The sequence below is a fragment of the Herpailurus yagouaroundi genome, unplaced genomic scaffold (genome assembly GCF_014898765.1).
Source record: "Herpailurus yagouaroundi ecotype Mexico unplaced genomic scaffold, PumYag 100, whole genome shotgun sequence".
In the NCBI taxonomy this organism is placed as follows: domain Eukaryota; kingdom Metazoa; phylum Chordata; class Mammalia; order Carnivora; family Felidae; genus Herpailurus; species Herpailurus yagouaroundi.
Window position 1 is genome coordinate 18,462,146 of NW_024412391.1, and position 26,716 is coordinate 18,488,861.

At 46.0% G+C, this 26,716-nt stretch overlaps 1 protein-coding gene and 1 long non-coding RNA gene across 2 annotated transcripts in view; both read left to right on the forward strand.

Annotated features, from left to right (window-relative positions):
• LOC121028389 (uncharacterized) overlaps positions 1-26,716 on the forward strand; it is a 59,655-nt gene that overhangs the window by 222 nt on the left and 32,717 nt on the right. The window contains exons 2-4 of the long non-coding RNA XR_005789205.1: positions 17,212-17,341; positions 19,196-19,292; positions 23,651-23,853. This is a non-coding gene — a long non-coding RNA (uncharacterized LOC121028389). The remainder of the gene's footprint in view (positions 1-17,211; positions 17,342-19,195; positions 19,293-23,650; positions 23,854-26,716) is intronic.
• GCC1 (GRIP and coiled-coil domain containing 1) lies at positions 1,644-6,927 on the forward strand. The gene is made up of 2 exons (XM_040472059.1): positions 1,644-3,104; positions 4,072-6,927. The coding sequence occupies exons 1-2, from the start codon at positions 2,073-2,075 to the stop codon at positions 5,365-5,367; spliced, it is 2,328 nt and encodes a 775-aa protein (XP_040327993.1). The 5' UTR covers positions 1,644-2,072; the 3' UTR covers positions 5,368-6,927.

Sequence of the window (26,716 nt, forward strand, 5' to 3'; positions counted from 1 at the left end):
AACTGACTGAGTCAGGTCAGTTTTACATCTTGAACTTACTTATTTATTTATGAGGGGGTAGGGGCAGAGAGAGAGGAAGAGAGAGAATCCCAAGAAGGCTCTGCATTGTCAGCACAGAGACTGATGCAGAGCCTGATCTCACCAATGGTGAGATCTCGACCGGAGCTGAAATCAGGAATCAGATGATTAGCTGACTGAGGCACCCCAATCTTTAGCTCTTTTAATTAGACTCTTTTTTCTCCATCCCTGTTGTCATTGCCCTATTTCACTATCATCTCTTCCTCAGGACAGAAATAGCCTCCTTACCAGTCTCCTGCCCCTTGGTATCTTTACCCCGTCATACAAGTCTTGATGATGCTACTCAATATTAAAATCCTTTAGTGTCTTAGCATTCAAGATAAAAATTGAAATGCCTTGGGGTGCCTGGGTGGCTCAGTCGGTTGAGTGTCTGACTTCGGCTCAGGTAATGATCTCAGAGTTTGTGGGTGCGAGGCCCATGTGTGGCTCTGCTCTGACAGCTTAGAGCCTGGAGCCTGCTTCAGATTCTGTGTCTCCCTCTGCCTCTTTGTCCCTCCACTACTTGTTCTCTCTCTTTCTCTCAAAAAGTAAATAAACATTAAAAAAATTAAAACAAATTAAAAAATGCCTTAATTTAGGTACCTATCTATTGGGCCAGCCCCATCAATTGCCACCTCCTTCACCCTAAGCTACAGCCATGAAGTGATTCTCAATGCTTCCTGGGTGAGCCAGGCTCTCTGATGCCCTAGGAGTCCTTGCAATCATTTTCCTCTGCCTGGAATGCTTGTTTGCCTCATCTTTAGTTAGATCACTACACATGCTTCAACAACCCAAGTGTTTTCCCTGAGAACCTTCTCTTCTTCCTCTAGACAGGCCTCCCTCCTAACTCCCATACCACTTTGAATAAACCCAAACATACAGTCATGAGAGCAGGACTTGTGTTTGCACCTCTGGTTTTTCATTAGATGGGGGATATGTGAGGGCAGAAACTTGTCTCTTCATGGTAATCACCAGGAGCAGCGTTTGGTATGTTGAGAGTTGGACAGATATAGATAGAATTCCTAGCTGTGTGACCTTGGGCATGTTATTTAGCCTCTGTGTCTCATGTTTGCACCCACTGAGCAGAACAATTGTAAGGGCTAAATACCAAAACTCTTGCGAAGGTCCTGAAATATACTTGGCACATAGGATGGAGGTCTTGGCTATAGGGTGCCGTCTACATGTATTTGTTGAATCAACACAACAGAACTCAGGAAGGGTGCTAATAATTATACTAGATGCCTAGGAGTTGCCAAAACTGTCCCGTCAAGGGTTGAAGTTTTCGTGTTCTAAAAGGGAGTCTTAATTGTTGATCTTTAGAGACAAAGGTGTTGAGCCGCAAATGCGGGGACACGTCGCTCATCCGGGTGTTTGGTAAGGACTTAGTGCCACGTTGCCCACTCTCTCTCGCTCATCGTAATCCTAGGGTACTCCACCAAACCATAATCACTCCCGAGTTTTTGACTTCGCGGGCCCTGCGTTCAAGGCGCAGCTATGCTCTGAACCGGCTCTCTCCCACTCCCCCGGCGAAATAGCCCCACCCACCTCGCGCCCACTAGGGGCGGAACCTGATGCGTCGCGGTGTCGTCACTTCCAGCGGACCCGGAAGCGTCGTTCTCGGGCAGCTCTACTTAGGAAGTCTTGATGGGGTTACGTTCGGTTTAAACTCTTGGCCGATCGTGGGCTGAGGGCCGTCTGGGACTGCTGTGACCCGGGCAAGCAAGGAGCTCGGAGCAGCCTCTGAGACAGTACAGGCGAGCCCTCGCCGTGTGCTGCTCTCGTCCCGGCGTCGCCCCGCCTCTAAGGTAGGACCCGCCCCCGCCCTCGGTGCCTGGGACCTGGCGGGCGCTTCTGCTAGGCTGCACGGTACCCGGCATCCGGTCTCGGACAGCTAGGAGGAGCGGGCGTGCGGCTGTGGGGACAAGTCTCTTTTTGTAGTTTACTGTCCCCGCCAGGGTCTTCGCGACCCTCTTCTGAGCTGCCAGAACGCTGACGTCGAGTAACCCGTTCTGAACATGGAGAAGTTTGGGATGAATTTCGGGGGCGGACCGAGCAAGAAGGACCTGTTGGAAACCATTGAGACGCAGAAGAAGCAGCTTCTCCAGTACCAGGCACGTCTCAAGGATGTGGTCCGTGCCTATAAAAGCTTACTGAAAGAGAAGGAGGCTCTAGAGGCCAGCATTAAGGTGCTGTCGGTATCCCATGAGGCGGATGTGGGCCTCACAGGTGTCCAGCCTCCAGGCCTCACTTTTCCTGACTCTGTAGATGACCGATGCTCCACTCACAGCGAGGATAGCACTGGGACCGCCACCAGCTTGGATACTGCGGCCAGTCTCACCAGCACCAAGGGTGAGTTTGGGGTAGAGGATGACAGACTGGCTCGTGGACCACCACCTCCAAAGTCTGAAGAGGCCAACGGGTCGGAGAGTGGCGTCAGCAGTAGCAGTGGGGATGGACCGTCTGGGGGTGGGGAAGTGGACAAACGACTGCACCAGCTGAAGACTCAGTTGGCTACTTTGACCAGCTCTTTGGCTACAGTCACCCAGGAGAAGTCTCGCATGGAAGCGTCTTACCTGGCAGACAAGAAGAAGATGAAACAGGACTTAGAGGATGCCAGTAAAAAGGCAGAGGAGGAGAGGGGCCGTCTGGAGGGAGAATTGAAGGGGCTGCAGGACCAGATCGCAGAAACCAAAGCCCGGCTTATCACCCAGCAGCATGATCGGGCCCAAGAGCAGAGTGATCATGCCTTGATGCTTCGTGAGCTCCAGAAACTGCTGCAGGAGGAGAGGACCCAGCGCCAGGACTTGGAGCTTCGGCTAGAAGAGACCCGAGAAGCCCTGGCGGGGCGGGCATATGCAGCTGGTCAGATGGAAGGGTTCGAACTGCAGACCAAGCAGCTGACCCGTGAGGTGGAGGACTTGAAAGGTGAGCTGCAGGCTCTTCGAGATGAGAAGAATCGGCCTGACCCTCGGCTGCAGGAGCTTCAGGAAGAGGCCGCCTTCCTGAAGAGCCATTTCCAGGCTCAGTTGCAGCAGGAAATGAGGAAGGTAATTATTGCTCCAAACATTAGTCAGTTAGCCTGGAGTGGGAAATATTAGGGTATTTTCCTCTTTGGTAATTAGAACCAAGGGGCTGTGCTATCAGGTTTTGATGCCATTCAGAAGGTTCCACCTTGAGCCCTGGGACATCTGTTCTGTGTGGTGTTGACGGTGTCCACAGAATGTGCTTCCAACAGGATGTGGGGTTTCTCAGTGTAGGCTGGTTTGGAGCCAGACATCTCTGAACCTCTGGGCATTGGCGTCTTCCCAGCCCTGCTCTGTGAAGCAGTGTCGTGGCAGCCATGCAGTGAAAGGTAGTGTGTATACCATAGGTATATGCCTATATTTAGATAGTCCGTGGTGTATGCCTATAGGGCGGGGCAAAAGGAATTTTTGCAGAAGTCACCTCTTGTAATTGCTTCCGGTCAATTTGCCTGTTCTGGAAAGGTGTGCCATTTTACAGTGCTCCTTTCAGTGTGGAGAGAGAGAGAGAGAGAGATCCAACTGAGTTTTGAACTGCGGGAATATTGGGAGAGGAAAAGAACGTCCTGTGATTTCTTAGTAGGATCTGGGGAAGCAGATGATAAACAAAAGTCACACACTTCATGTGCGAGCTTGGTGTATGATGGGGGAAAGTGGAGGCACTAAAGCAGAACAACAGCAGATACACAGAGGTTCTTAATACCGTTTGGTTTATTGTTGGGATGAGCACTGGGTGTTGTATGGAAACCAATTTGACAGCAAATTATATTAAAAAAAATACCGTTTGGTAGAATATATCTCTGGCAGCAGAACCCAGGCAGGTTATAGGAACTTTGGTTAGCTTCTGCATCAACAGAAAAATCCCCGGTTCCCATTCTTGCCAGGCCATTCCCATCCTATGACCCTTTTGCTCCCTTCTCTTGCTTTCTCAAAGATTGCCGTAGGGCTTTGTGACTTTTCTGGATGCGTTTCCATCTGCTCCGTTGTTTTCCAGGCAGCCCTTGCAGAAGATCAACTACGCCAGCAATCTCAGGTGGAAGAACAGAGGGTGGCGGCCCTGGAGAATCAAATATCCGAGGTGTCGGAACTGCTGGGCACCTATGAGAAAGCCAAGCAGAAGGACCAGCTGGCCATCCAGAAGCTAAAGGAGCGCATTCTGCAGCTGGACCTGGAGAACAAGACCCTGGCTCTGGCAGCCTCCAGCCGGTCCCCTCTCGACGGCCATGGAGAGGAGTCCAGTCTGGATGTCAATGTCCTGAAGGATAAGATGGAGAAGCTGAAGAGGCTGCTGCAGGTTGCAGCCAGGAAAAGCCAGGTGACCCTGGATGTGGAGAAGCTCTGTGACCTGGAGATAATGCCCAGCTCCGAGGCTGCCGACGGGGAGAAGGCCTCTGTGCTCTACTACCAACAGGAGCTGAAACAGCTGAAGGAGGAGTTCGAGAGGTACAAGATGAGGGCCCAGGTCGTCCTCAAGAGCAAGAACACCAAAGACGGTAATCTGGCCAAGGAGCTGGAGGAAGCCCAGGAACAGCTTGCGGAACTGAAGGAGAAGTATATCTCCCTGCGGCTGTCCTGCGAGGAGCTCGAGCGCCAGCACCAGCAGGAGGCTGAGGACTGGAAGCAGGAGCTGGCCCGGCTGCAGCACCTCCACCGGCAGGAGCTGGAGCGCAGCCAGCTGGACTTCCGGGACCGCACGCTGAAGCTGGAGGAGGAGCTGCACAAGCAGCGGGACCGGGCCCTGGCCGTGCTGGCCGAGAAGGACTTGGAGCTGGAGCAGCTGCGCTCTGTGGCCTTGTCCTGCGGGCTGCCAGGGCGCAGGAGCCCCGTGGGTGGCGGGGGGCCCGGGGACCCGGCTGACGCGTCTTCCCCAGACAGCCTGACCCAGGCGCTGCAGCTGGCTGCGGCCAATGAGCCCACTTTCTTCCTGTATGCCGAGCAGTTGGCCCGCAAGGAGGTGGAGATCACATCGCTGAGGAAGCAGAGACACAGGCTGGAGGTCGAGGTGCATCAGCTGCAGGACCGGCTGCTGGAGGAGGGGGAGCGCCATCGCGAGGAGGTTGGAGCGCTGCAGAGCCACATCGAGAAGAATATCAGGGACCAGAGTAGGGAGGGAGCCAACCTGGAGTACCTCAAAAACATCATCTACCGCTTCCTGACCTTGCCTGACACCTTGGGCCGCCAGCAGACGCTCACGGCCATCCTGACTATCTTGCATTTCAGTCCAGAGGAGAAACAGGTGATAATGCGTCTCCCAACCAGTGGTAGCTGGTGGCCTTCTGGCAAGAGATGATGCCATTTTCACTGACTCCTGAAATTTCTGTGCCTCTTACGTGGGAAGGGACAGACTGGTTTCTGCTGCCTCTTCTCTTACATTATCATTTTTTTCTTCACTGTGTATTGAAATGGGAGAGTCTTAATTGTGGGACGGGATTTTTCTGCCAAATGCCATTAATGCCACATTATCCTGGGGCCCTAGAGATACTGGAAGAGTCCCAACATCTTGGGGTGGTGTGTTTGTGAGGGGAAGAGGGGGCGAGAGATGAAGGTTGAGAAGTGCCAAAGTTGGGGAAGTGGTGAGAATCTTTTAAAATAAGACTTTTTGTTTGAGTATTATGCTCCTAACGCAGAACCAGGAGTAAATGTGACTCCAAAGGGAGTTCAGTTATTTCTAAACACTCTCGGGACCAGCCGTTTACTCCCCATCTCATCACAATCCGAGTCTGGTCCACCGCTGCCCCAATTTTCTGGGGACGTAAATCCAGGCTGGAGAGGGATCAAGAAGTTTCAGATAGTGACAGATTGTCCACTATTATCCACACATTCTTCAGTCCTGAAACTGGGAGGCTTGGTCTAGTTGGGACTGGATAACGACCTAATCTGGACAAAACACATCACTGTGACCATCCTGTAGGGGGCGCTGAGCACCACTTCGGTCTTCGGGATTTCCTGAGTAGCCTGCTTTTGGCCTGGATAGGGATATGTTAGGTCTCTCACATTTGACCCTGCCTTAACCTGTCTGCCTAAGAGTGGGCTGAGATGAACGACTTTGCGGTCTTTTCCTCAGCGTTGAACTTTGATTAAGAAAAAAACCCGGTCTTCTTATGAGAGTGGTCAGATTGGGAAACTCTGACCCTGTCTGGATACAAAGAAATAGCTCAGAGATTTACAACCTCCCCCCTCCCCAGCTGTTTCTGCCCGTATAGGACAGGGAAGAGGAGGGGGGTTTGCTGATTCCAGAAGATTGCTGTGACTCTCACAGGAAAGTGGTGGAAATTCAGCCAAGGGCCTGGAGTGCTTGCTGCCCCGTGGATAGCATTCTGGCTAAATCTCCATGTCCCTCCCTGCAGCCAGGGTGTTCATGGGTTACTGTCACCAGGGTATTTTGCCTCTAGGGTTAATATAGTTACAGTGCACACTCCTTGTCTTTCCTATATGCGTCACTATAATTTTCCCTCCTTCCTGCAATTTTTTATATTTGGTCTTGTGTAAGTAGGTTTATTCTTCACTTCAGGAAAGGGGGCTTCAGGCATCTGGAAAGGGGGAACTCAGAAAAGTTGGGTTCAAACAGTATCAGTTCCCCTATTTTTTCCTTTCCCCATCTTCTCTTGCTGGTTATAGAGATCTTTGGACCCCAAAGACCAGTGCTTTGCCACTGACTGGACTAATGTATATCCTTCTCTTATGTCATCATAGAGATCTGCTTTGTGAGGGTTTGGGATGCAGGAGACTTTGATGAAATGTTCTGATTGGGAGGCTGGGTGACCTGCACTATCTATAAACAGCAGACTTAATGAAACATGCAATATGTCCAAGTGATAAACTGTGGAATCATTAAATCTGAACAACCTGACCTGTGTGCTTTCTTAATGGTATACACACACACACACACACACACACACACACACACACACACACACAGAGTGAATGTAAATAGTGAATGAAAAGGATGGAAATAACATGTCTCCATGCTTTACCTCAATTACAAAACACATTTTTTAGCCTGGAATTACGGGTGTTTGTGTGTAAGCAGCCACACTGGAAAAAGCTTTTTCATGGGTTTAGTGGGCAGGCTTAAAACTTCCATAATTACTGCTTAAAACTTTTTAGAGTTAATCCGTTTATTGAACGCTTTATTATGCTTCAAGTTAGGGTTCATGGTATCCTGGGAACGTTTCTCAGGATTGCAAGCTAAAGTAAATCATCATCGTCATCTTTTAATTGATCCCCTTAAATGTAGCCTATATTCTGGTTGCTCTCTCTGGTGGTTTGGGACAGCATAGAAAGATCCATAGTCCCAGCTGCTTTCCTAGGACTAGTAATTCCGGGGCTTTTGACTTTTGAGTAGATACCACATGGGGAAAGAAGCAAGTCAAGTTTTGATTAATAATTAAAAAATAATTTTTTAATGTTTATTCATTTTTGAGAGACAGAGCACAGTAGTGTGGGTCAGAGAGAGAGGATCTGGAGATCCTCTGAAGAGAATCTGAAGCATGGTCCAGGCTCTGAGCTGTCCGCACAGAGCCTGATGCGAGGCTCGAACTCACGAACCGTGAGATCATGACCTGAGCTGAAGTCGGACGCTTAACCAACTGAGCCACCCAGGCGCCCCTCTGATTAATAATTTTTAAAGTATTAATAATTCATAAGCCTGTGAATGCTCCCAACTGAAATGGAAAAAGCTTGCTCCCTTCCTACCCTTAAGAAGAAGTTCATTGTCTTCCCACATTTTCCTCCCAAATATGTTTTCCAATTACTTGACTGGTTTTCTGGTGCTAGATACTCTAAGGAAAGGGAGAGAGAAAAAGAACCGAGATCAGATACAGAGAAAAATGAGTTTCCTCTTGGTCTCAGTTCCAGAATATCAGTGCACAAGGTGTGTCAATAAAGTAAGGAGACAACCTTACTTTCATTTATTATCACACAAATCAGGAGGATTGCTGAGAATAGATGCAGGGAGAAGGGCAGGAAGGCAAGTTGATGATTCTAAGGCTTTCTGCTTTCCTTTTTTTTCCTCTTCTCTTGTTGGGTACCTCCCCTCTGGGAAAAAAATCGCCATATGATCACGCCCTGGATGTAAGTCCCCCTCTCTTACCCAGTACTCTAAGGCTCTTGGCCTTGTGTTGAGAAGCTGCCGCTATAGGGTTGCGTTTGCTCACTCTCGCCAACTGCCAGCACCACGTCGAGCCATTGACCCCTGTTACGCCACACATGTGTTGTTACCCTCCATTTTACAGATCAGGAGAGCGGCTGAGATGTTAAATTTGTCCAAGACAATGTAAATGGTGGATGCCTGAACCAGGTCAGGTTACCCAATGCCTATTTAATCTGGGTGTGTTCCTGTCTTCTCAGGACTTGGGAGGGTCAAGGCCTGTCTCCACAGATGACTACTAGGGATGGAGAGACTGACCTCTAGGTTGAACTGGGCTGGTCCAAATGGAGAGATAATCTCCAGCTATAAATTGCAGCCAAGAAAATTTGCTATGCTGTAGAATTAAACAGGCAACATTGGTTCTTTATAAAAAGCCCTAAAAGCTGCCCTGTTCCCCAGGTTCTAGACGACAGCTAATATTTAGGACTCAGAGCACTCTAACAAAGCAAAAGGGGGGCTGAGTACCAGCTGTTGCCCTGGTGGGTTCCAACTACAGCCTCTTGTAAAGCTGGGGACACAGCTTGGGGAATTAAAAATAGAGCCCTAACGAATGGGTCACTTTACCTCATCTTCAATCCCCTTTGCCTCCTCTCTGTTTTCGGGGGCCTTGCTAGGCAGCCTTTCCTCAGGCTGATGGTTTTGGAGCAAAGAACTAGGTTCACACATTCTGGGTGGAAGTCTCAATCCAATCTCCTGCCGGTTCCGTGACCTTAATAAATCAATCTTCCTGAACTTAATTTTCTTAACATGGGGATAATAATACCTTTTCAGGGTTTTTTCCTCATCTTAGAGAAAAATTAAGTAAGTAAAGAACCAGCATAGTACGTACCCAAAACAAAGTAGGTTCTAAACCGTGTTAGATTCTTTTTTCCCAAGAGTATTTAGGTGGCAGAATGGAAGTTAGACTGAGCTCTCTGGATTTGAGTCTAGTGATTCTTAGCCACAAATGTTGCTGTAAGCAAAAAGAAATAACAATGGCCTTTTGTGGACTGCCTGCTACAAAGCAGACTGCTAGCATTTTCCTACATTACTTTACTTAATTACCACAACAATCTTGTGAAGCATATCTATTTTGCAAATGAGGGCATGGAGGCTTGGCAAAATAAAATGAATTGCCAAAGGCCCGGGGCTAGTAATGACAGACTCAGGATTTAAACACGTGTGGCCCGGTCTCTATCTGTTCTGTGTCCCAGCAGAGGGCAATGGGGAAATACTGGAAATGTGTGGCTCGCTGAGAAATTTAGGGGGCTGTGTTTCTGGAGGCAGGGGAGAAGGGTCACCCTCTCTGCACTGGCAAATGACTGTCTTCTAATTTCTTAGAAGCCTCATTCTAGCCCCGCAACGGAGCCCTTTCACCCTGAAAATCATGAAATGGGCTTGTGTGTTACAACTCAGTTTTATGTGAGTTTGGGTAGTGACGGCCTGTTTTTCCTGGGACCCTGATCTCCTGGATAACCCAAATGTCAAAGGTTCTGACAACCCACAGTGCAGGGAGCCCCAAAAAGCAAAAGCCATCAAGGGGCTAATGACCCACCTAACGTGGCAAACTGTCTTTTCACTTAAAAATTTTTTTTATGTTTATTCATTTTTGAAAGACAGAGACAGAGCACAAGCAGGGGTGGGGCGGAGAGAGAGGGGGACACAGAATGCGAAGCAGGCTCTAGGCTCTGAGCTGTCAACACAAGTCCTGACGTGGGGCTTGAACTCACAAACAGTGAGATCATGACCTGAGCCGAAGCCGGATGCTCAACCGACTGAGCCATCCAGGTGCCCCTCTGTCTTTTCACTTTAGCAGGTAGACCTTCTCTGGTTCCCTGTACATTTGTCTGTCCCTATAGGCTCTGGACAAGGGACCAAATGTTCCCTTTCATGTTTGAGAGTATGACTCTGAAGACTGACACCACTTCATACAAATGTTACTTTTTAAAAATGTTTTATTTGTTTTTGAGAGAGAATGAGAGAGAGCGAGGATGAGTGGGGGAGGGTCAGAGAGAAGGAGACAGAGGATCTAAAGTGGGCTCCATGCTGACAGCAGAGAGAGCGCTATGCGGGGCTCCAACTCACACACCCTGAGATCATGACCTGAGCTGAAGTCAGACTTTCAACCGACTGAGCCACCCAGGAGCCCCTATACAAATATTACTTTTTATTAAAAAAATTTTTTTTAAAGTTTATTTATTTTTGAGAGAAAGAGAGATTCAAAGTGAAAGCAGGGGAAGGGCAGAGAGAGAGGGAGACAGAATCTGAAGCAGGCTCCAGGCTCTGAGCTGTCAGCACAAGAGCCCAACACAGGACTCAAACCCATGAATAGTGGGATCATGACCTGAGCCAAAGTCGGCTGCTTAACTGACTGAGCCACCCAGATGCCCCTACAAACATGACTTTTTAAATGTAGATTACACATACATTTTTTTATTAACCGGGGGTGTGCTGTCCACTCTCAAAATATTTTGGAGGTTAGTATTTAGAGTAAAGCCCATTGTCTTTCTAGCACCCCGGGACTCACATTCTATGAAAGAGTAAGCTAGGAAAGGCTGAGGACCACTCCTGAAAGAGATAAAAACAACATGCCGATTCTGTTGTCACCTGTCTTTGGGACCCTGGGGCCTTTGCAACTCACTGTTTTTAATCTGTTAGAGAAGAGACAATGCATTTACGTAGTTTTTCAGTTATTCTAATGATCAAACCAAACAATGAGTTGCAAGTTCTTGGAAAAGTATAAAGTACTATAAATTGCAGTTAATATTAATGTCTGACATTTTTTACACTAGATAACACAATGCAATGATAAATTAACTACATGTTGGTGAAGTGTCACCCGCCCCCCAGCCTGGCTCCCCCATCCCACTGTCTCCCTAAGAAATACAGTCATGGGGCGCCTGGGTGGCGCAGTTGGTTAAGCGTCCGACTTCAGCCAGGTCACGATCTCGCGGTCTGGGAGTTCGAGCCCCGCGTCAGGCTCTGGGCTGATGGCTCAGAGCCTGGAGCCTGTTTCTGATTCTGTGTCTCCCTCTCTCTCTGCCCCTCCCCCGTTCATGCTCTGTCTCTCTCTGTCCCAAAAATAAATAAACGTTGAAAAAAAAAAAAAAAGAAATACAGTCATATTTCAAAAGAATGAAGTGGGGGAAAATATTAATATAAGTACTGATTTGCTACTGTTGCCATAACAAATTACCACAAACTTAGTGACTTCAAAATAACACAAATTATTATTTACCAGTTCTGGAGGTCACAAGTCTGAGAGGTGTCTCCCTGAAGTAAAATCAAGGTGTCCACAGGCCTCCGTCCCATTCTGGAGGCTGAAGGGAGAATCTGTTTCCTTGCCTCTTCCAGCTTCTAGAGGCTGCCTGTATCCCTTTTCTCATGGTCCCCTTTTTCCATCTTCAAAGCCAGTGATGTTACATTTCTCTGTGCCTTTCTCCCATAGTCTCTTCTGCCTCTTCTACTCTTGATTGGCCTTGTGATTGCATTAGGCCCATTGGAATAACCAGGATGGTCTCCCTATTTTAATTCCCCTTTGCCATGTAACCTAACAGGCTCTGGAAATTAGAACATGAACATCTGTGGGGGGACATTATTCTGCCGACCACATAAGTATTTTATCTGAAAATAATTTTAGCAAAAGCAAAAATGGAAAATCAAAACTCTCTCTAACTTCTTGGTAATAAAGCCTTCCAGTACTACTGGATAATTCCTAGTGATATTCTTTTTCATGGGAAACCAGCAACACCTAGTGTCTCTCCGAATAAATTTCAACAGAAAACATAAAGCTTCCTGTAATTAAAAATAGACTAGAAGGTACAGCTCAGTGACTGGTGGTGGAGAAAGGAAATTCTCATGACTTTATAGAGGGGAAAGGCTGGTGATTCTCTCTTCTATCTGTTCTTTAGACCTAGTTGTGAGCCCCCACATCCATGCAGACATCCAGAAGTATTTAAATTAATTCTGTTTGGGGCATGACACAATATTGGGTTCTGTGATTGATGGAGAAAGATAAGAACACGATCCCCATTCTCAAATTGTTTCCAGTCTTATTGGGCAGATAAGCCACACGCTGGCAATAAAAGCATATATATGTACTCATTTACTCATAGATATGTACCCACTAGAGACTTAATGGCCAAGGGTACCAGTCACAATTAGGTTTAGGTGTACATATCTCAAAACCCGAAAGAACACTGGCTTAAATCCCAGAGAAATTCACTTTTTGTTCTTGTGAAATAAGTGGTATAGTCACTGGCATCACCCTGAAAAGTTAAACATAGAGTCACCACAGGACCCAGCAGTTGCGCAGCTAAATACACATCCAAGAGAATTGAAAACACACTTCCATACAAAAACTTTTACACTAATGCCTATTAACACCTATAATAGCCAGAAAGTGGAAATGACACAAAGGTCATTGGGTAAACAAAATGTGATCTCTCTATACAATGGAATATTATTCAACCATAAAAAGGAATGAAGTGCTGATACATGCCACAATGTGGAAGAACCTGGAAAACATTATGCTCACTGGAAGAATCCAAACACAGAAGGCCACATAGTGGATGATTCTCTTTATATGAAATGTCCAGAACAGGTAAATCCATAGAGACAGAAAACAGATTAGTGGTTGCCAGCAGCTGGGGAGTAGGAAGGGAAGAAGGGAAGTGACCGCTAGTGAGCAAAGGGTTGATTTGGGGGTGATGAAAATGTTCTGGAATTAGTGGTGATGGTCAAATAGCTTTCTGCATGTGCTAAAAGCCCTAACCACCATTGAATTGTACACTTTAAGTGGGTGAATTGTTTGGTATGTGAATTATATCTCAATAAAGTTACTAAAAGCATGCTAGGAGGATCAAGGAGGCAAAAATGGGTGAGGGATAATTAGAGGACACGGAGAAGAGATTAGAAAAGTACCTCCTGTTGGCTGTTTGCTCCCCTCCCCCCAGCTCCTTCTCCAGGCCTTAGAGTGGTTGCCCATTCTTTCCCATGTATTGGGCCTCCTTCCTCTCCTCCTACCCAACTACAAACAGCAGAATGTTCACTGGGTGAGGCTGACCTGGCCCCAGACAGGGAGAGAGATGGCATTTCTGATCCCTACGGAGATAAATGGAGAATGTGCTGATGGAAACAGAATGGAATAGGGTTCGTGCCCCCTGCTACTGATGGTGTCCCCACATGGGAGGCACTTCTGGTTCAAGAGAACAGGTGTCCTTGGGAGTCTCTGGCCTTGATGGGACAGGGGAGGGGCTCTGTGAGCTTGATACATCCCTGTGGCCCACTGTGCAGTTTGCTCATCTGTTTGGAGGATGAAGAATCTTAGGGCTGCCTGTGTCCCTAATCTCCATGGGGGATGTGAACTAGCAGCTCCCGTCCCCTGCTCCCCTGGCTGGCCTTGCTCTGGGCCCTCAGGCTATTCGTCCTCCCTCCAGTCCCCACTTATAGAGTAGAACATACGTTCTGACACCTCCTTCACAGACATGTGGCTTTATTATTGATCTGTCTCCTGTTAGTCTTGTGCTGTACAAACCAAGTACCCTCCCTTACTCTCTCCCTTCCTTCCTTCCTTCCTTCCTTCCTTCCTTCCTCTCTCCCTCTTTCTTTCTTTTTCTTTTTCTTTCTTTCTTTCTTTCTTTCTTTCTTTCTTTCTCTCTCTCTCTCTCTCTCTCTCTCTCTCTTTCTTTCTCTTTCTTTCTTTCTTTCTTTCTTTCTTTCCTTCCTTCTTTCTTTCATTCTATTGTTCTTTCATTCTTTCTCTTTTTCTTTTTTTGGAGTTGTCACACAAATGAAACTTTATTTGTGGCAAACAAGGAGATCACAGAGAATAACTTCCAAAGCCATGACTCCTCGAGTACTGTTTCTGACACCACTCTTAAGAGTTATTTCACTCTAATAGACATAGATTGGATTAAGTATAGATTGGATTAAGCTCCGTGTGTTAACCTCGAGTGACTCATGTCTGCCTCTGTGAACTTTGTCCCCATATTCATGGCTTCTGGGGGTCTAAGTAGGGTGGAGATGCATGAACTTTGAGTCTGAGGTGGAGAAACCACCGTAAAAGATAGAGTCCCAGCTGTCACAGCCAGGAGAAGTGTAAAGAGACATGATGACTAAATGTGACATGGTATCTAGGATGGGATCCTGCGATGGAAAACTGACAGTTAAAAATTAAGAAAATATGAATAAAGTGTGGACTTTGGTTGATAATAATATATTGATATTGTGTATTAATTGAGACAAATGTGCCATACTAATGTAAGATGTTCATCACAGGGAAAACAATTTTGAGGTATATGGAAACTCTCTGTATCGTCTTTGAAAATTTTCTATAAATCTAAAATTATTCTAAAATTAAAACTTCATTAACCGCCCCCCCCCCCCCCAAATACAGTGTCCTGATCTCCATCAGAGCATTTAGCTCTGGACTAGACAGACCATTTTATTTTATTTTGTTTTGTTTTGTTTTATTTTATTTTATTTTTTATTTATTTTTTTAATGTTTTTATTTATTTTTGAGAGAGAGAGAAGAGAGACAGAGCACAAGCGAGGGAGGGGCAGAGAGACAGACACAGAGAGGGAGACACAGAATCCGAAGCAGGTTCCAGGCCCTGAGCTGTCAGCACAGAACCCAACGTGGGGCTCGAACCCATGAATTGCGAGATCATGACCTGAGCCGAAGTCAGACGCTCGACCGACTGAGCCACCCAGGTGCCCCTAGCCAGACCATTTTAAAGGAAGCGTGCCATCCCATGTGCCTTCTTTTTTTTAATCTATTTTTTAAGGATCTTTAAAATTATTTTTAAGTGATTGCTGCACCCAACATGGGGCTTGAACTCACAACCCCGAGATCAAGAGTCACAAGCTCCTTCAACTGAGCCAGCCAGATGCCCTCCGTATGCCTTCTTTAAAGGGTAGTTCTCTATACTACTTGTATCATCAGTGCAGCCTGGAAAAGGTCCATTTATCCACGTATAAAGGACAGGGTTTTAAAGTCCTGGGTGAGTGGATAGGAAGATGAGCAGAGGTGCACATCCTGGTCCCAGGGTGAATGAGGCCTTAAAGGACAATGAGTGACTGTGGTAACCCTGGGCCATGTCCAAATGGCTGTTAGGAAAGAACTGACCCATGAAGACACATCTCAGGGCACTGAGGTAAATTTTGCATCCATGGCAGAGCCAAAGGTCAGGAGCTGAAGTGCAGCCGGGCTCTGTGCCAAACTCGTGAGCACAGTCTGAGAATGAGCAGGGGCTGAGGGGTATGTGTAAGCCACGTAACTGGGTCATTCAGAAGTGGGTTCAGGAGCTCTGGTTCCCAGGCTTCCGATTTGGGTGCACAATGGGCCAGCACACTTCTCATGACAAACCGTTAAAGATAGATAGCCTGGCTGACAAAATGCCTCTGTCCACTCCTCTGGGGGACACTGCTGAGAGAAAAGAGAGATTGAAGAGGTGGAGGGAGGGGAGAGAAATAACTTGGCAGCCTGTCCTACTCTTTAAGCAATGCCTGGTTTTCCTAGGGAGGTGCTTATATATTCAGTGTGATGGGCTGAATAGTGTCTCTCAAATTCACATCTACTTGGAACCTCAGAATGTGACCTTAGTTGGAAATAGGGTCTTTGCAGATATAATTATTTAAGATGAGGTCATTCTGGGTTCAAGTGGACCCTAACCCAATGACTTTTGTCCTTATAAGAGGAGACACACAGACACAGGGAAGAAGGCCATGTGAAATCGGAGGCAGAGTATGGAGTGATACGGCCGGAAGCCAGGGAACAGCATGGATTGCCAGGAGCCACCAGAAGGCAGGAAGAGGGAGTATGGCACTGTTGACACCTTGATTTGGGACTTGTAGGCTCCAGAATTGAGAGAGACTACATTTCTGTTGTTCTAGGCTACCTAGTTTGTGGTTCTCTGTTATGGCGGCCTGAGGAAATCGGCACACCTGATGGGGATGATGATGGGAAGGTGTGCAGCACCAGCTATATACTTGGAGGGCCTGAGGCTGTGGTGATGCCTGGTCCCTGGCAGATCCAAAGTCTGGAGCTGGAGCCTCATAATGGTGAGCCCCAACATGGTCCCCAAATTAATGAGAAATTAGTATGGGTGATAACGTGGGTTACCCTTGCCTTCTACCCACCCCCTCCCCCACAGTGAAGGCTTGCCCATGTGGGGTTTCCTTGTGAAATCTTTATGTAAACTCCTCCTGCAAAGTTTTCCCGGTGGTTCTATGGGATGTGACCACAATTTCTTCTCTAGGAGTTACCTGTCCTGCATCTTCAAGCAGAGATGCCTTTCTTTTCGGCTCCTTGGTCTGCTTGACCATTGTGGCCTCTGACCGCACTATGGTCATAGTGTGGCCACAGTCTCTGACACTATGAACCATCCCTTCCCAAAACTTCTCTCCTAGGTAGCAACACCTCTGTATTCTTTCTCCTGTGACTTCCTCTCTTCTTACCTCTGTGACTTAGTTGTCTTCCCCACTCACTAGAAAATGTTGCTGTTGACTTGAGTTCTGTATTTGAACTTCTTTCATTACTTCACAACTCTCTTGGGGAACCATCCAGTTTCCTAGCTTTAATTGCCACCACCATGTGACCCCTAACCCCGTGTTCTAGTTCTGGACCCTTCCTTGAGCTTCAACTTCATATACCCAATGCAGGGTTTCTATCTGGTGGTACAAACCGTATTGATGTGTCTCTTCCCTCACCTAGAACCACAGACTCCCCTCTGGTGAGATGAAGAATTCATAGTTTTCAGTGAAGATTTAAAAGATAGATGTTGAACAGCTTTGAAGGAAGTGAACACACACACACACACACATCACAGTTGGTACCAGTGTAGGAATTACCCAATCAACAGACTGTCAAAACTTGTCTATACTCACTTTTATTATGATGCAAGAGGATTTTAGGACACAAAATACACATTTAAGGAAACCATAGGCTAAAGTATAATACATTTAATAGCTCCTTCCAGCCACGTTGGTCTCTCCCCTTTCCAGATCTTAGCTCCGACTAAGAGGCCACTCTTCTTGGTAACCTGGTATTGTCTTCAAGCCAGGCTGAGCCCTTTGAAGTCTCTTAAGTGGATGGAAAAGTACTTTTTCCCTGTCTCCATCCTCCTTTGTGCAGGTGAGTTCTGCCCTTCTTCTCTGAAATGATGTCTTTCTGGCCTTGTTCTGGTACACCCAGAAGGCTGATAAACCTAGACCTCCTGTGTGAACCATGGTCCTGAGCCTTTAGACCGTCACACTTCTCTCTGTACCCTGTCACCGCTTGCATTAACTGCCTTGGGTCAGAGTCCAGGCCAGCTAATACCTCTATGAAATCATAAGAAATATCAAAATTCTGTAATGGTCCAAGGGCCATTAAAAAAAACCTTTAAAGGGTGTGTGAACCCAGAAATGGCCTGGGGAGTTGTGAGATGGGATGAGAACCCACATAATAAGGTTTATTTCCACAGGTGGTATAAAGTTATCCAAGTCCAGCATCCCATTGATAAAGATGATAAAATCCTGACTCTAGAGGCCGAGAAATTTGTAGGTGAAGATGTTTGAATGGATAATGCTGGCTGTTCCCTTGGTATATGAATGCATAGTTTGTTTTTGAGACATCCGCAATGATTAGAAATGTGCCCCTGAGCTGCTCTGGGCTCAGCTATGGCACACATGTCTTAATTAGGTGGGTTTTGACTCATCATTATTTAGGTACCTATTTTTCCTTAACAGGGTGCTTTCCTTGTTTTATGCAATTAGAAGGAGGAAGCTCACAAAAGTCATCACATTACAGAGGAGATATGACAGAAAAGATCATTAATTCTATCTCACTGTACAAATCCCAGCAGTAATTAGGGACTTACATAAACAGCACCGCTTAAATTATTTAGTTGACAATTGCTAATAACAACTCCAGCTGTGTGGTGGTGCATTTTATTCTTCATAAAAGCAAAAGTGATTAGCTCGCTATATAATCTAATCATTGGAAAAATGTAATTCCCATAGCAACATCTGTTATTACTGCCTCGTAAAAGGGCAGGCAGAATTTTGACACATCCAATTGTACTGCAGCCTGAAAATCAAAGTAAATGCTTCCTCCACTAGAAGGCTGGTACCCATGCTGTCCTGGGGAGCCCCCCACTCCCCACCCCGACCCCCTGCCCCAGGGGCGGCAGGCAGTGTGGACAGAGTGGGGCAGAACCTAATTTTCAGCAATTTCTTACTTTTTACTACCTGGATGAATTCTAAGAATAAATGCCTGCAGCAGCTAATTCTTTTGAGACAACAGTAGTTCTAGAAAGATGATTGAAGCTCACATGAGAGATTTGCGGGGGGGATTTTTAAACTTACAATCACAAACAATTCAATTTAAATATTTATCAGGCTCCTTGGCTGTGTGAGGATGTGGGCCAGCTGCTAATTACCACGCAGGGAGACACCTGCTGTCAAGGAGCTTCTTTCTTACTTGGGCCATTAGTAACTGATGTTTCCAGATCTCCGGGGAAACTGGTCACCTGCTAGAAGCTGGGTGTGGTCATGTCCCTTCAATAGGTCAAAACCTATAGAAACTCTTGTATGATTCCTTCACTTCCCTATCTCCCGGCCAACAAGTGGCCAGCGAGTTTTCTTTTTAACTGCATCAAATTTAGCCCATCTTGTTACAGAAAGTAAGACTTCCTGCCACACCGGCTGGTGGACAATCAATGAGAGCACAGATACAAAGGCACAGCGGTTGGATTGTAATACGCCTTGATGAAGGCGTTTTTCTTCCCCCCTCTTCCCTTTTAAAATCTCATGAAAAATGGGAATTCTTACTTCTCAAAAGAGAGCTGAATTCATGTGTATTTTTACTACAGCAATGTCTAGAAATGTTTATATGAGAGATTTCTTCATTTGAGGTCTGGGTAATGGCTGGCATGATTTTACAGTTACAATGTGTGGTAGAGTCTGCTGATTGGCTTCCAATATTTATTCTCTTCTTCTCCCTTAGCAATAGCACCTCAGTATCGAAGTGGGCATGTTGTGCCTCAAGCTCAAAGACATTTGCTAAGGTCCGTTGCAGCTATGCAAGACCATGTGACTACTACGTAAGGAAATGTTGAAATAAAGTACTGTTTGGGATTGCTGTGAAAACTCTTTTTTTTATTTTGTTTTTGTTTTTGTTTAAAAAAAATTTTTTTTTCAACGTTTATTTATTTTTGGGACAGAGAGAGACAGAGCATGAATGGGGGAGGGGGCAGAGAGAGAGGGAGACACAGAATCGGAAACAGGCTCCAGGCTCTGAGCCATCAGCCCAGAGCCTGACGCGGGGCTCGAACTCCCGGACCGCGAGATCGTGACCTGGCTGAAGTCGGACACTTAACCGACTGCGCCACCCAGGCGCCCCTTTGTTTTTGTTTTTGAGAAAGAGATAGAGTCGAGTGGAAGAGGGGCAGAGAGATGGAGACACAGAATCTGAAGCAGGCTTCAGGCTCTGAGCTGTCAGCACAGAGCCCAATGCAGGGCTTGAACCCATGTACCATGAGATCATGACCAGAGCCAAAGCCGGACACTTAACCGACTGAGCCACTGAGCCACCCAGCCACCCCGAAGGCTCTTTTTAAAGGGAAGAAGTACCCTCTGTCTTTTCCTTTGCTCTATTCTGCTGCCTGGAAAAGATATTCAGTGGCTAAAGCTCTAGCAGCCCTCTTAGGCCATGAGGAGGAGGGCCCCACACTAGGGATGGTGGAGAGTGAGCTGGAAAGCACCCTGGGTCTTTTGTTACTTACTGGAGTGTCATGTATGTAATGGATTGTCTACTTTTTTTTTTTTTTTTTTTTTTTTTTTTTTTTAGAGAGAGACCATGAGAGAGGGATAGAGGGGGAGAGAGGTAATCTTAAGCAGGCTCCATGCTCATTGTGGAGCCCAGCACGGGACTCTATCCCACCGTCCTGGGATCATGATCTGAGCTGAAATCAAGAGTTGGATGCTCAACTGACTGAGCTACCCAGGTACCCCTGTAGTGTCTACCTCTAGATTTCTTCTAGATGGAAGAAAAATAAATTCCTAATTTGCGTAAGCTACTGTTTTTAAAATTTTAATTGATGCATTTGGTCATTTTAAAATTGTGGTCAAGGGGCGCCTGGGTGGCTCAGTCGGTTAAGCGGCCGACTTCAGCTCAGGTCACGATCTCGCGGTCCATGAGTTCGAGCCCCGAGTCAGGCTCTGGGCTGACGGCTCAGAGCCTGGAGCCTGCTTCCGATTCTGTGTCTCCCTCTCTCTCTGTCCCTCCCCCGTTCATGCTCTGTCTGTCTCTGTCTCAAAAATAAATAAAACGTTAAAAAAAAATTTTTTTTTTAAATTGTGGTCAAAAAGTGAAATACATTTCTCATCTTAACCATTTTTAAATGAATATTTCAGTAGTGTTCACTATCTGCACACAAACCACTGTTGCTTTGGCTTTTGTTTATATGAAGCCAAACCTAACCCTAACTAAAACAAAATAGAAGTTCTTTAACTGACCTCCAATTAACTACCTTGTTAAATGAAGGGCTCTCTCTACTTGTCCATCATGTGAAGGCTCCTGGCTACTATATGCTCTAGGACAGTGCATCTCAATGTTTTTTTATTTTTGAAAGAGAGAGAGCGAGCGTGAGTGGGGGAGGAACAGAGAGAGAGGTGGACACAGGATCCGAAGCAGGCTCCAAGCTTTGAGCTGTCAGCACAGAGCTCAAACTCACTAGCTGTGAGATCATGACCTGAACCGAAGTCGACCGACTGAGCCACCCAGGCGCCCCGAGGACAGTGCTTCTCAAACTTGCCTGTACTCAGAACTGATTACCGAGCTCTACTCCCAGAGTTTCTGATTCAGTTGGTTTGGGATGGCCTGAGACTTTTGCATTTCTTAAGTTTTTTTTTTTAACATTTATTTATTTTTGAGAGACAGAGGGAGAGCAGGGGAGGAGCAGAAAGAGGGAGGCGCACAATCCAAAGTAGGCTCCAGGCTCTGAGCTGTTAGCACTGAGCCCAAAGCGGGGCTTAAACCACGAACCTCGAGATTGTGACCTGAGCCGAAGTGGGATGCTTAACCAAATGAGCCACCCAGGCACCTGGGAGAATTTTGCATTTCTAATTGGTTCCCAGGCGACACTGATGCTATTGGTCTGAGGACACACTCTGATGCTGATCTGAGAACACTACAGTCTTCTGTCCTTGTAGGGAGAGCTGAATGTTGCCAGGAATCACTTACGTACATCCTGAATCCTGTGTATGTATTGTATTTTTGATCGTCTTTTCAATTGTAACGATGTCAATTTGTTTATACGGAATGTACTTGTGATTACAATTTAATTAAATATCACATCAACCTATGAAAAAGTAGTTGAAAAAAACGATTGTTACTACGAAGCCAAGCTGAATGTTTTTGGAGGGACTTAATATAGGTGCTCACTGAAATAATGTTTGGTTTGGTGGGGCAACTGTTGAGACCAGAAAAAAAAGTCTGTAAAAATTTAGAGGAATTATGCATTTAAGCTGCTTTAACAAGGTCTTTAAATTATTGTTTTACTTTAAATAAACTAGGGATGGTGGAGGTTATGAGTTGTAAATGATGTGCGTTGGTTGTGATTTAGTCAATAAAAACAAAATAGAACTTCAGTCTCTGGTTCCAGTCTTTAAAGAGACAAAAACCTTTGGAGAAATTGCAAACGAATGCGTGCTCAAACATTTTAAATAGAAATAATGTTTTAAATTAAAACTGAATGTTTAAATTAAAATAAATATTTAAAGTATGTTCCCTGCTTGCTTTTTGAGTGAACTGATTGTCTTAGCCTGAATTACCCGGAATGCAGAGCTTGTGGAAATGGCTTATGTGCTATTACTTTAATCAGGAATGCAATCCAAGCAGGATGAAGAAAAGGGGAGTGAGGCAAGGAAAGAGGGAGAGCCAATATGAAAACGCCAAGCTGAACTGGCCCACGCTTACAATCAAGTGTGACCGATTTCTTGATCTTATGGGACTATTTTCTGAGACACTATATAAATGGCTGCTTTTTAGGACAGTATGTCTAGTGAAAAGAGGGAGAAGAATTTACTTGCTACTTCCCGCCTCCCATTGGTTAAAAGTTTGCTCCATGGAGTATTAACTTTCTTACACTCCCATTTAAACATGTATGGGCACTAGGGCTGGCTTCTTGGGCATGTGACCAATATACAGGGCCCCAAGCTCAGGAGGGGGCTGACTCCTGGGGTTTAATGTTCTGTATTACTGTCTTGAAATTCTTTTTTTTTTTTTAATGTTTATTATTTTTTGAGAGAGAGAGTGAGAGCGAGCGTGAGTGGGGAAGGGGCAGAGAGAGAAGGAGACACAGAATCCGAAGCAGGCTCCAGGCTCTGAGCTGTCAGCACAGAGCCCTAAGTGGGGCCCGAACCCTCATACCATGAGATCATAACCTGAGCTGAAGTCTGAAGCTCAGCTGACTGAGCCACCCAGGTGCCTCATTGAAATTCTGAATAATTTTATCTCTGAATGTGTGTTTTGTAAGAGAATTTGAGAGACAATGAAGCCTGTGCTTGGGGACTTGGGATTCCTGCTCACAAGATGTCCTGTCTCTCCTCTTTCCCTGATTCCCTGGGATGGGTTCTCAGCAACCTTCTTCCCACCCCTGCCGCTGCCCTCTGCCCCATGGCTTTACACTATTAGCCTGAATGTGTCAGAGTGATGAGGCATATGGTGAGATAGTGGAGTCCATAGTCATGTGTCCCTTGTTATACTTTCTCTTTTTATCACGTGGGTCCCTTGGACCAAGGCAATGTTATATGTGATATAATGTCAATAGAATAGGCATTTGTAAACCCTGGATGGTGGTGCTGTTGGAGGCATTGTGGAGAGAAAAGGCAAATCTTAACTCAAGCAGATGTCAAAATCTGGAAAGAAGACTACTGTTCCCCATCTAACATAGAAGGTGATGTAAATGTAATTCCATGAGGAATAGTGGTACGTTAATAAATATTTCAGTGCCAGTCTCTGCTGTTGGCAGATTGAGCATTCAGCAGTGGTACGAGCTACATCAGCCTTGGTGAGAAGTAATTGCGTGTGACTCTTGATCTCGGGGTTGTATGAACCCCACGTTGGGTGTAGAGATTACTTAAAACATTTTTTTAATGTTTATTTATTTTCGAGAGAGAGAGAGAGACAGAGTGCAAGCAGGGGAGGGTTGGAGAGAGAGGGAGACACAGAGTCTGGAGCAGGCTCCAGGCTCTGAGCTATCAGCACAGAGCCTGACGCGGGGCTTCAACTCATGAACCATGAGATCACGACCTGAGCCGAAGTCGGATGCTTAACGGACTGAGCCACCCAGGTGCCCCAAAGATTACTTAACATCTTTTTTTCAAAAAAAAATAATGATTTCTCAACCTTGTGAGGTCATTTTCTGACAGGCCTTGCTTTGCTGTGTTTTGTTTTCAGGTCAGTTCATATAGAGTCTGATGGAAGGAAGAATTGATCTGTCAGCTGCCATTTTGCCTCAGTCAAAAACTTGCCCCGTTGGGCATTAATTTCCTCGCACTTCCCAATTGCACATATGCGGACAATGTATATACATGTGGGCAGGTCTTTCCTCCAGGAAAACCGGAAGGGGGAAGTGAGAGAAGTGGGGCGTGGGCACAAAGGTAGGTACTGTCAGATTGCGGCAGCTGGGCCCGGAACAAGTGACCAAAATCCCTGGATTCGGGTTGACCAAGAGTGCCGAAGCAAAACACAAAAGGAGTGTTTGATTTATTAACCAACTACAAATCCTAGATGAATTGGGTTGGAGAGCTTCTGCTACATTTATCTGTGAGATGAAGGGTCTTAATCAGAATAATTGACTATTGATGGTCATTTACCCTATCCCAGGGACTTGCAGATCTCATGGCAGCCCTGACCTTTCCCTGCACCTCCTAACTCATGTGTCCAACTGCCTAGTTGATCTTGGCCACACACACATTTAATACGGCATTTCAAACTTAAAGTTGCCATACCAGAACTCGTAATTCCTGCCACCCCACTAGACTTGCTTCTCCTCCAAGCAGTTGCTCAATACACTTGTTCCTCTCTTTCCCTCAGCGACCCCTCCCGTGACTCATCTCCATTTGCTCTGGTAACAAGTCTTCCAAGGCATATCTTGAATATGCTCACTTCACCACTACCTCCCAGTTGAAGCCGTTTTTACCTTTACTTGTATTATTGAAACAACCTCCCTTCTACACTTGCTCCATCCGTTCTTCACAGAGCAGGAATACTTTCTAAAAATGGAACACAGATCATGTCAGTACCCTGCTTAAAACTCTCTGATTATGCTCCCTCCTATAATTAGCATAAAATCCAATCTTGTACGTGGTCTGGCTCCTGCCTCTCTCCCTGACTATCTCATACCACTCACTTCCTCCACCACTGCATTCCAGCCACACTGGCTTTCTTTCTGCCCGCAGCTCTTCCCTCTGCCCAGAGGGCTTTTCTCCCTGAGCCGTGCATGGCTAGTTCTTCTGAAGAGTCCATCAACGCAGTGTGGCCTACCCGGTTCCTGTCCCACACCCTATGCTGATATAATTTTTGTTTATTTGCTCTCTCTTGCTGACCTCCATTAGAGTGTGAGGAATGGAGAGCTTATTCTTTTTCACTCTTTTTTTTTGTTTTATTTTATTTAAAAAATTCTTTTTTTAGTGTTTATTTTTTTTGAGAGAGAGATAGAGTGTGAGTGGGAGAGGTGCAGAGAGAGAGGGAGACACAGAATCTGAAGCGGGCTCCAGGCTCCGAGCTGTCAGCACAGAGCCCGACACGGGGCTCGAACCCACAAGCCGTGAGATCATGGCCTGAGCCGAAGTCGGCTGCTCAACCGACTGAGCCACCCAGGCGCCCCTCACTCTTTTTTTTTTTTTTTTAATGTTTTGGGGCCCCTGGGTGGCTCAGTTGGTTAAGCGTCCGACTTTGGCTTAGGTCATGATCTCGTGGTTTGTGAGTTCAAGCCCCGCCTCAGGCTCTGTGCTGACAGCTCGGAGCCCGGAGCCTGCTGCAGATTCTGTGTCTCCCCCTCCTCTGCTCATGCTCTTTCTCTGTCTCTCAATAATAAGTAAACATTAAAAAAATTTTTTAATGTTTTAAGTTTATTTATTTAATTTGAGAGAGACAGAGACAACATGGGTGGGGGAGGGGCAGAGAGAGAGAGAGAGAGAGAGAGAGAGAGAGAGAGAATCCCAAGCAGGCACCATGCTCAGCGTGAAGGCCAATGCAGACTCAATCCCACAACTGCGAGACCACAACTTAGGCGGAAATCAAGAGCTACCCAGGCATCCACCCCCCTTTTTTTAAAGTAGGGTTCATGCCCAGCACAGAGCCCAGTGCCAGGCTTGAACTCACAACCCTGAGATCAAGACCTGAGCTGAGATTGAGACTCAGAGGCTTAACCGACTGATCTGCCCAGGCGCCTCAGTAATTTTTTTAAGTGGCATCCTGTTTTTCATTTGACTGAAGAAAATCTAGAAACTGTTTCTAGAGGACTAACAGCTTGGGCCCCATGGCCAGATAGGTCAAATAGGCTTCCCTATGGACAATTCAGACTGGGGATCAGTTGTGCAGGCAACTGCCAGAAACTCTGTGACTAATTTCAAATGGACCTCCCTGAAGTTAATTCTTATGCACAGCCTAGGGATGACCAGAACCTTTAGGAGGCTAAGACGAAATCTTTCAAGCCCCAACCTATGCCAGTGACGCTATTCTGTTACCTAGATAGCACATAACATGAGAAACTCATTTTAGACCCATTGTAATTAGTGTTGTCTGCGTTTTCCATAGGAATGCTCTCAACACTCTTTGATATTATTTCTGGGATGGCCCTTGGAAATCATCTAGTTTAGCCTTATTTTATGGATGAGAAAAGTAAGATCTAGAGAGGGAAAGCAACTAAGCTAAGGTCATTTCGTTAGTCAGAGGCAGAGCCAGGACCAGAATTAGATCTCCTAACAGAGAGTGGAAGCTTTTACAATATTCCCTGACACCTGTTCCTTTATTCTCCTTGCCTCCTAAAAAAAATGGCCTCAAGGGATTTACCTTAAACAATGTCCTTGTGAGTCCTGATGGGATCACCTTGGGTCTCTGAACACTGGCAGTGGTGGTAATCTGAGAGGTGCTGATCTTCCTTTCTTATTTTGCTTGGACAATTCTTGACTCATTATCAAACACATCTTTACCACCAAGGGAAGTAATTGTGTATTCATTTAGGGCTCAGGCAGCGAGACCTACAAAAAGTCACAGAAACATTCCTATTCCAACTAGTTAACAGGCTACTGAAATTTACTAGAAAGAAATTACTGTGGGTGTGTTTTTTCACAGTGATTCATTCAATTTGTCTCATCACGAATCAGATATAGTGGTCTTTCCTCTGTTAAGTTTAGGTTGCAGAGTTTCAGAAAGTTTAACCAGATCTCAAAAATCCAGAACTGTTTTTTTTTTGTTTGTTTGTTTGTTTGTTTTTTTTTTTTTTGGTACTGTATTGCT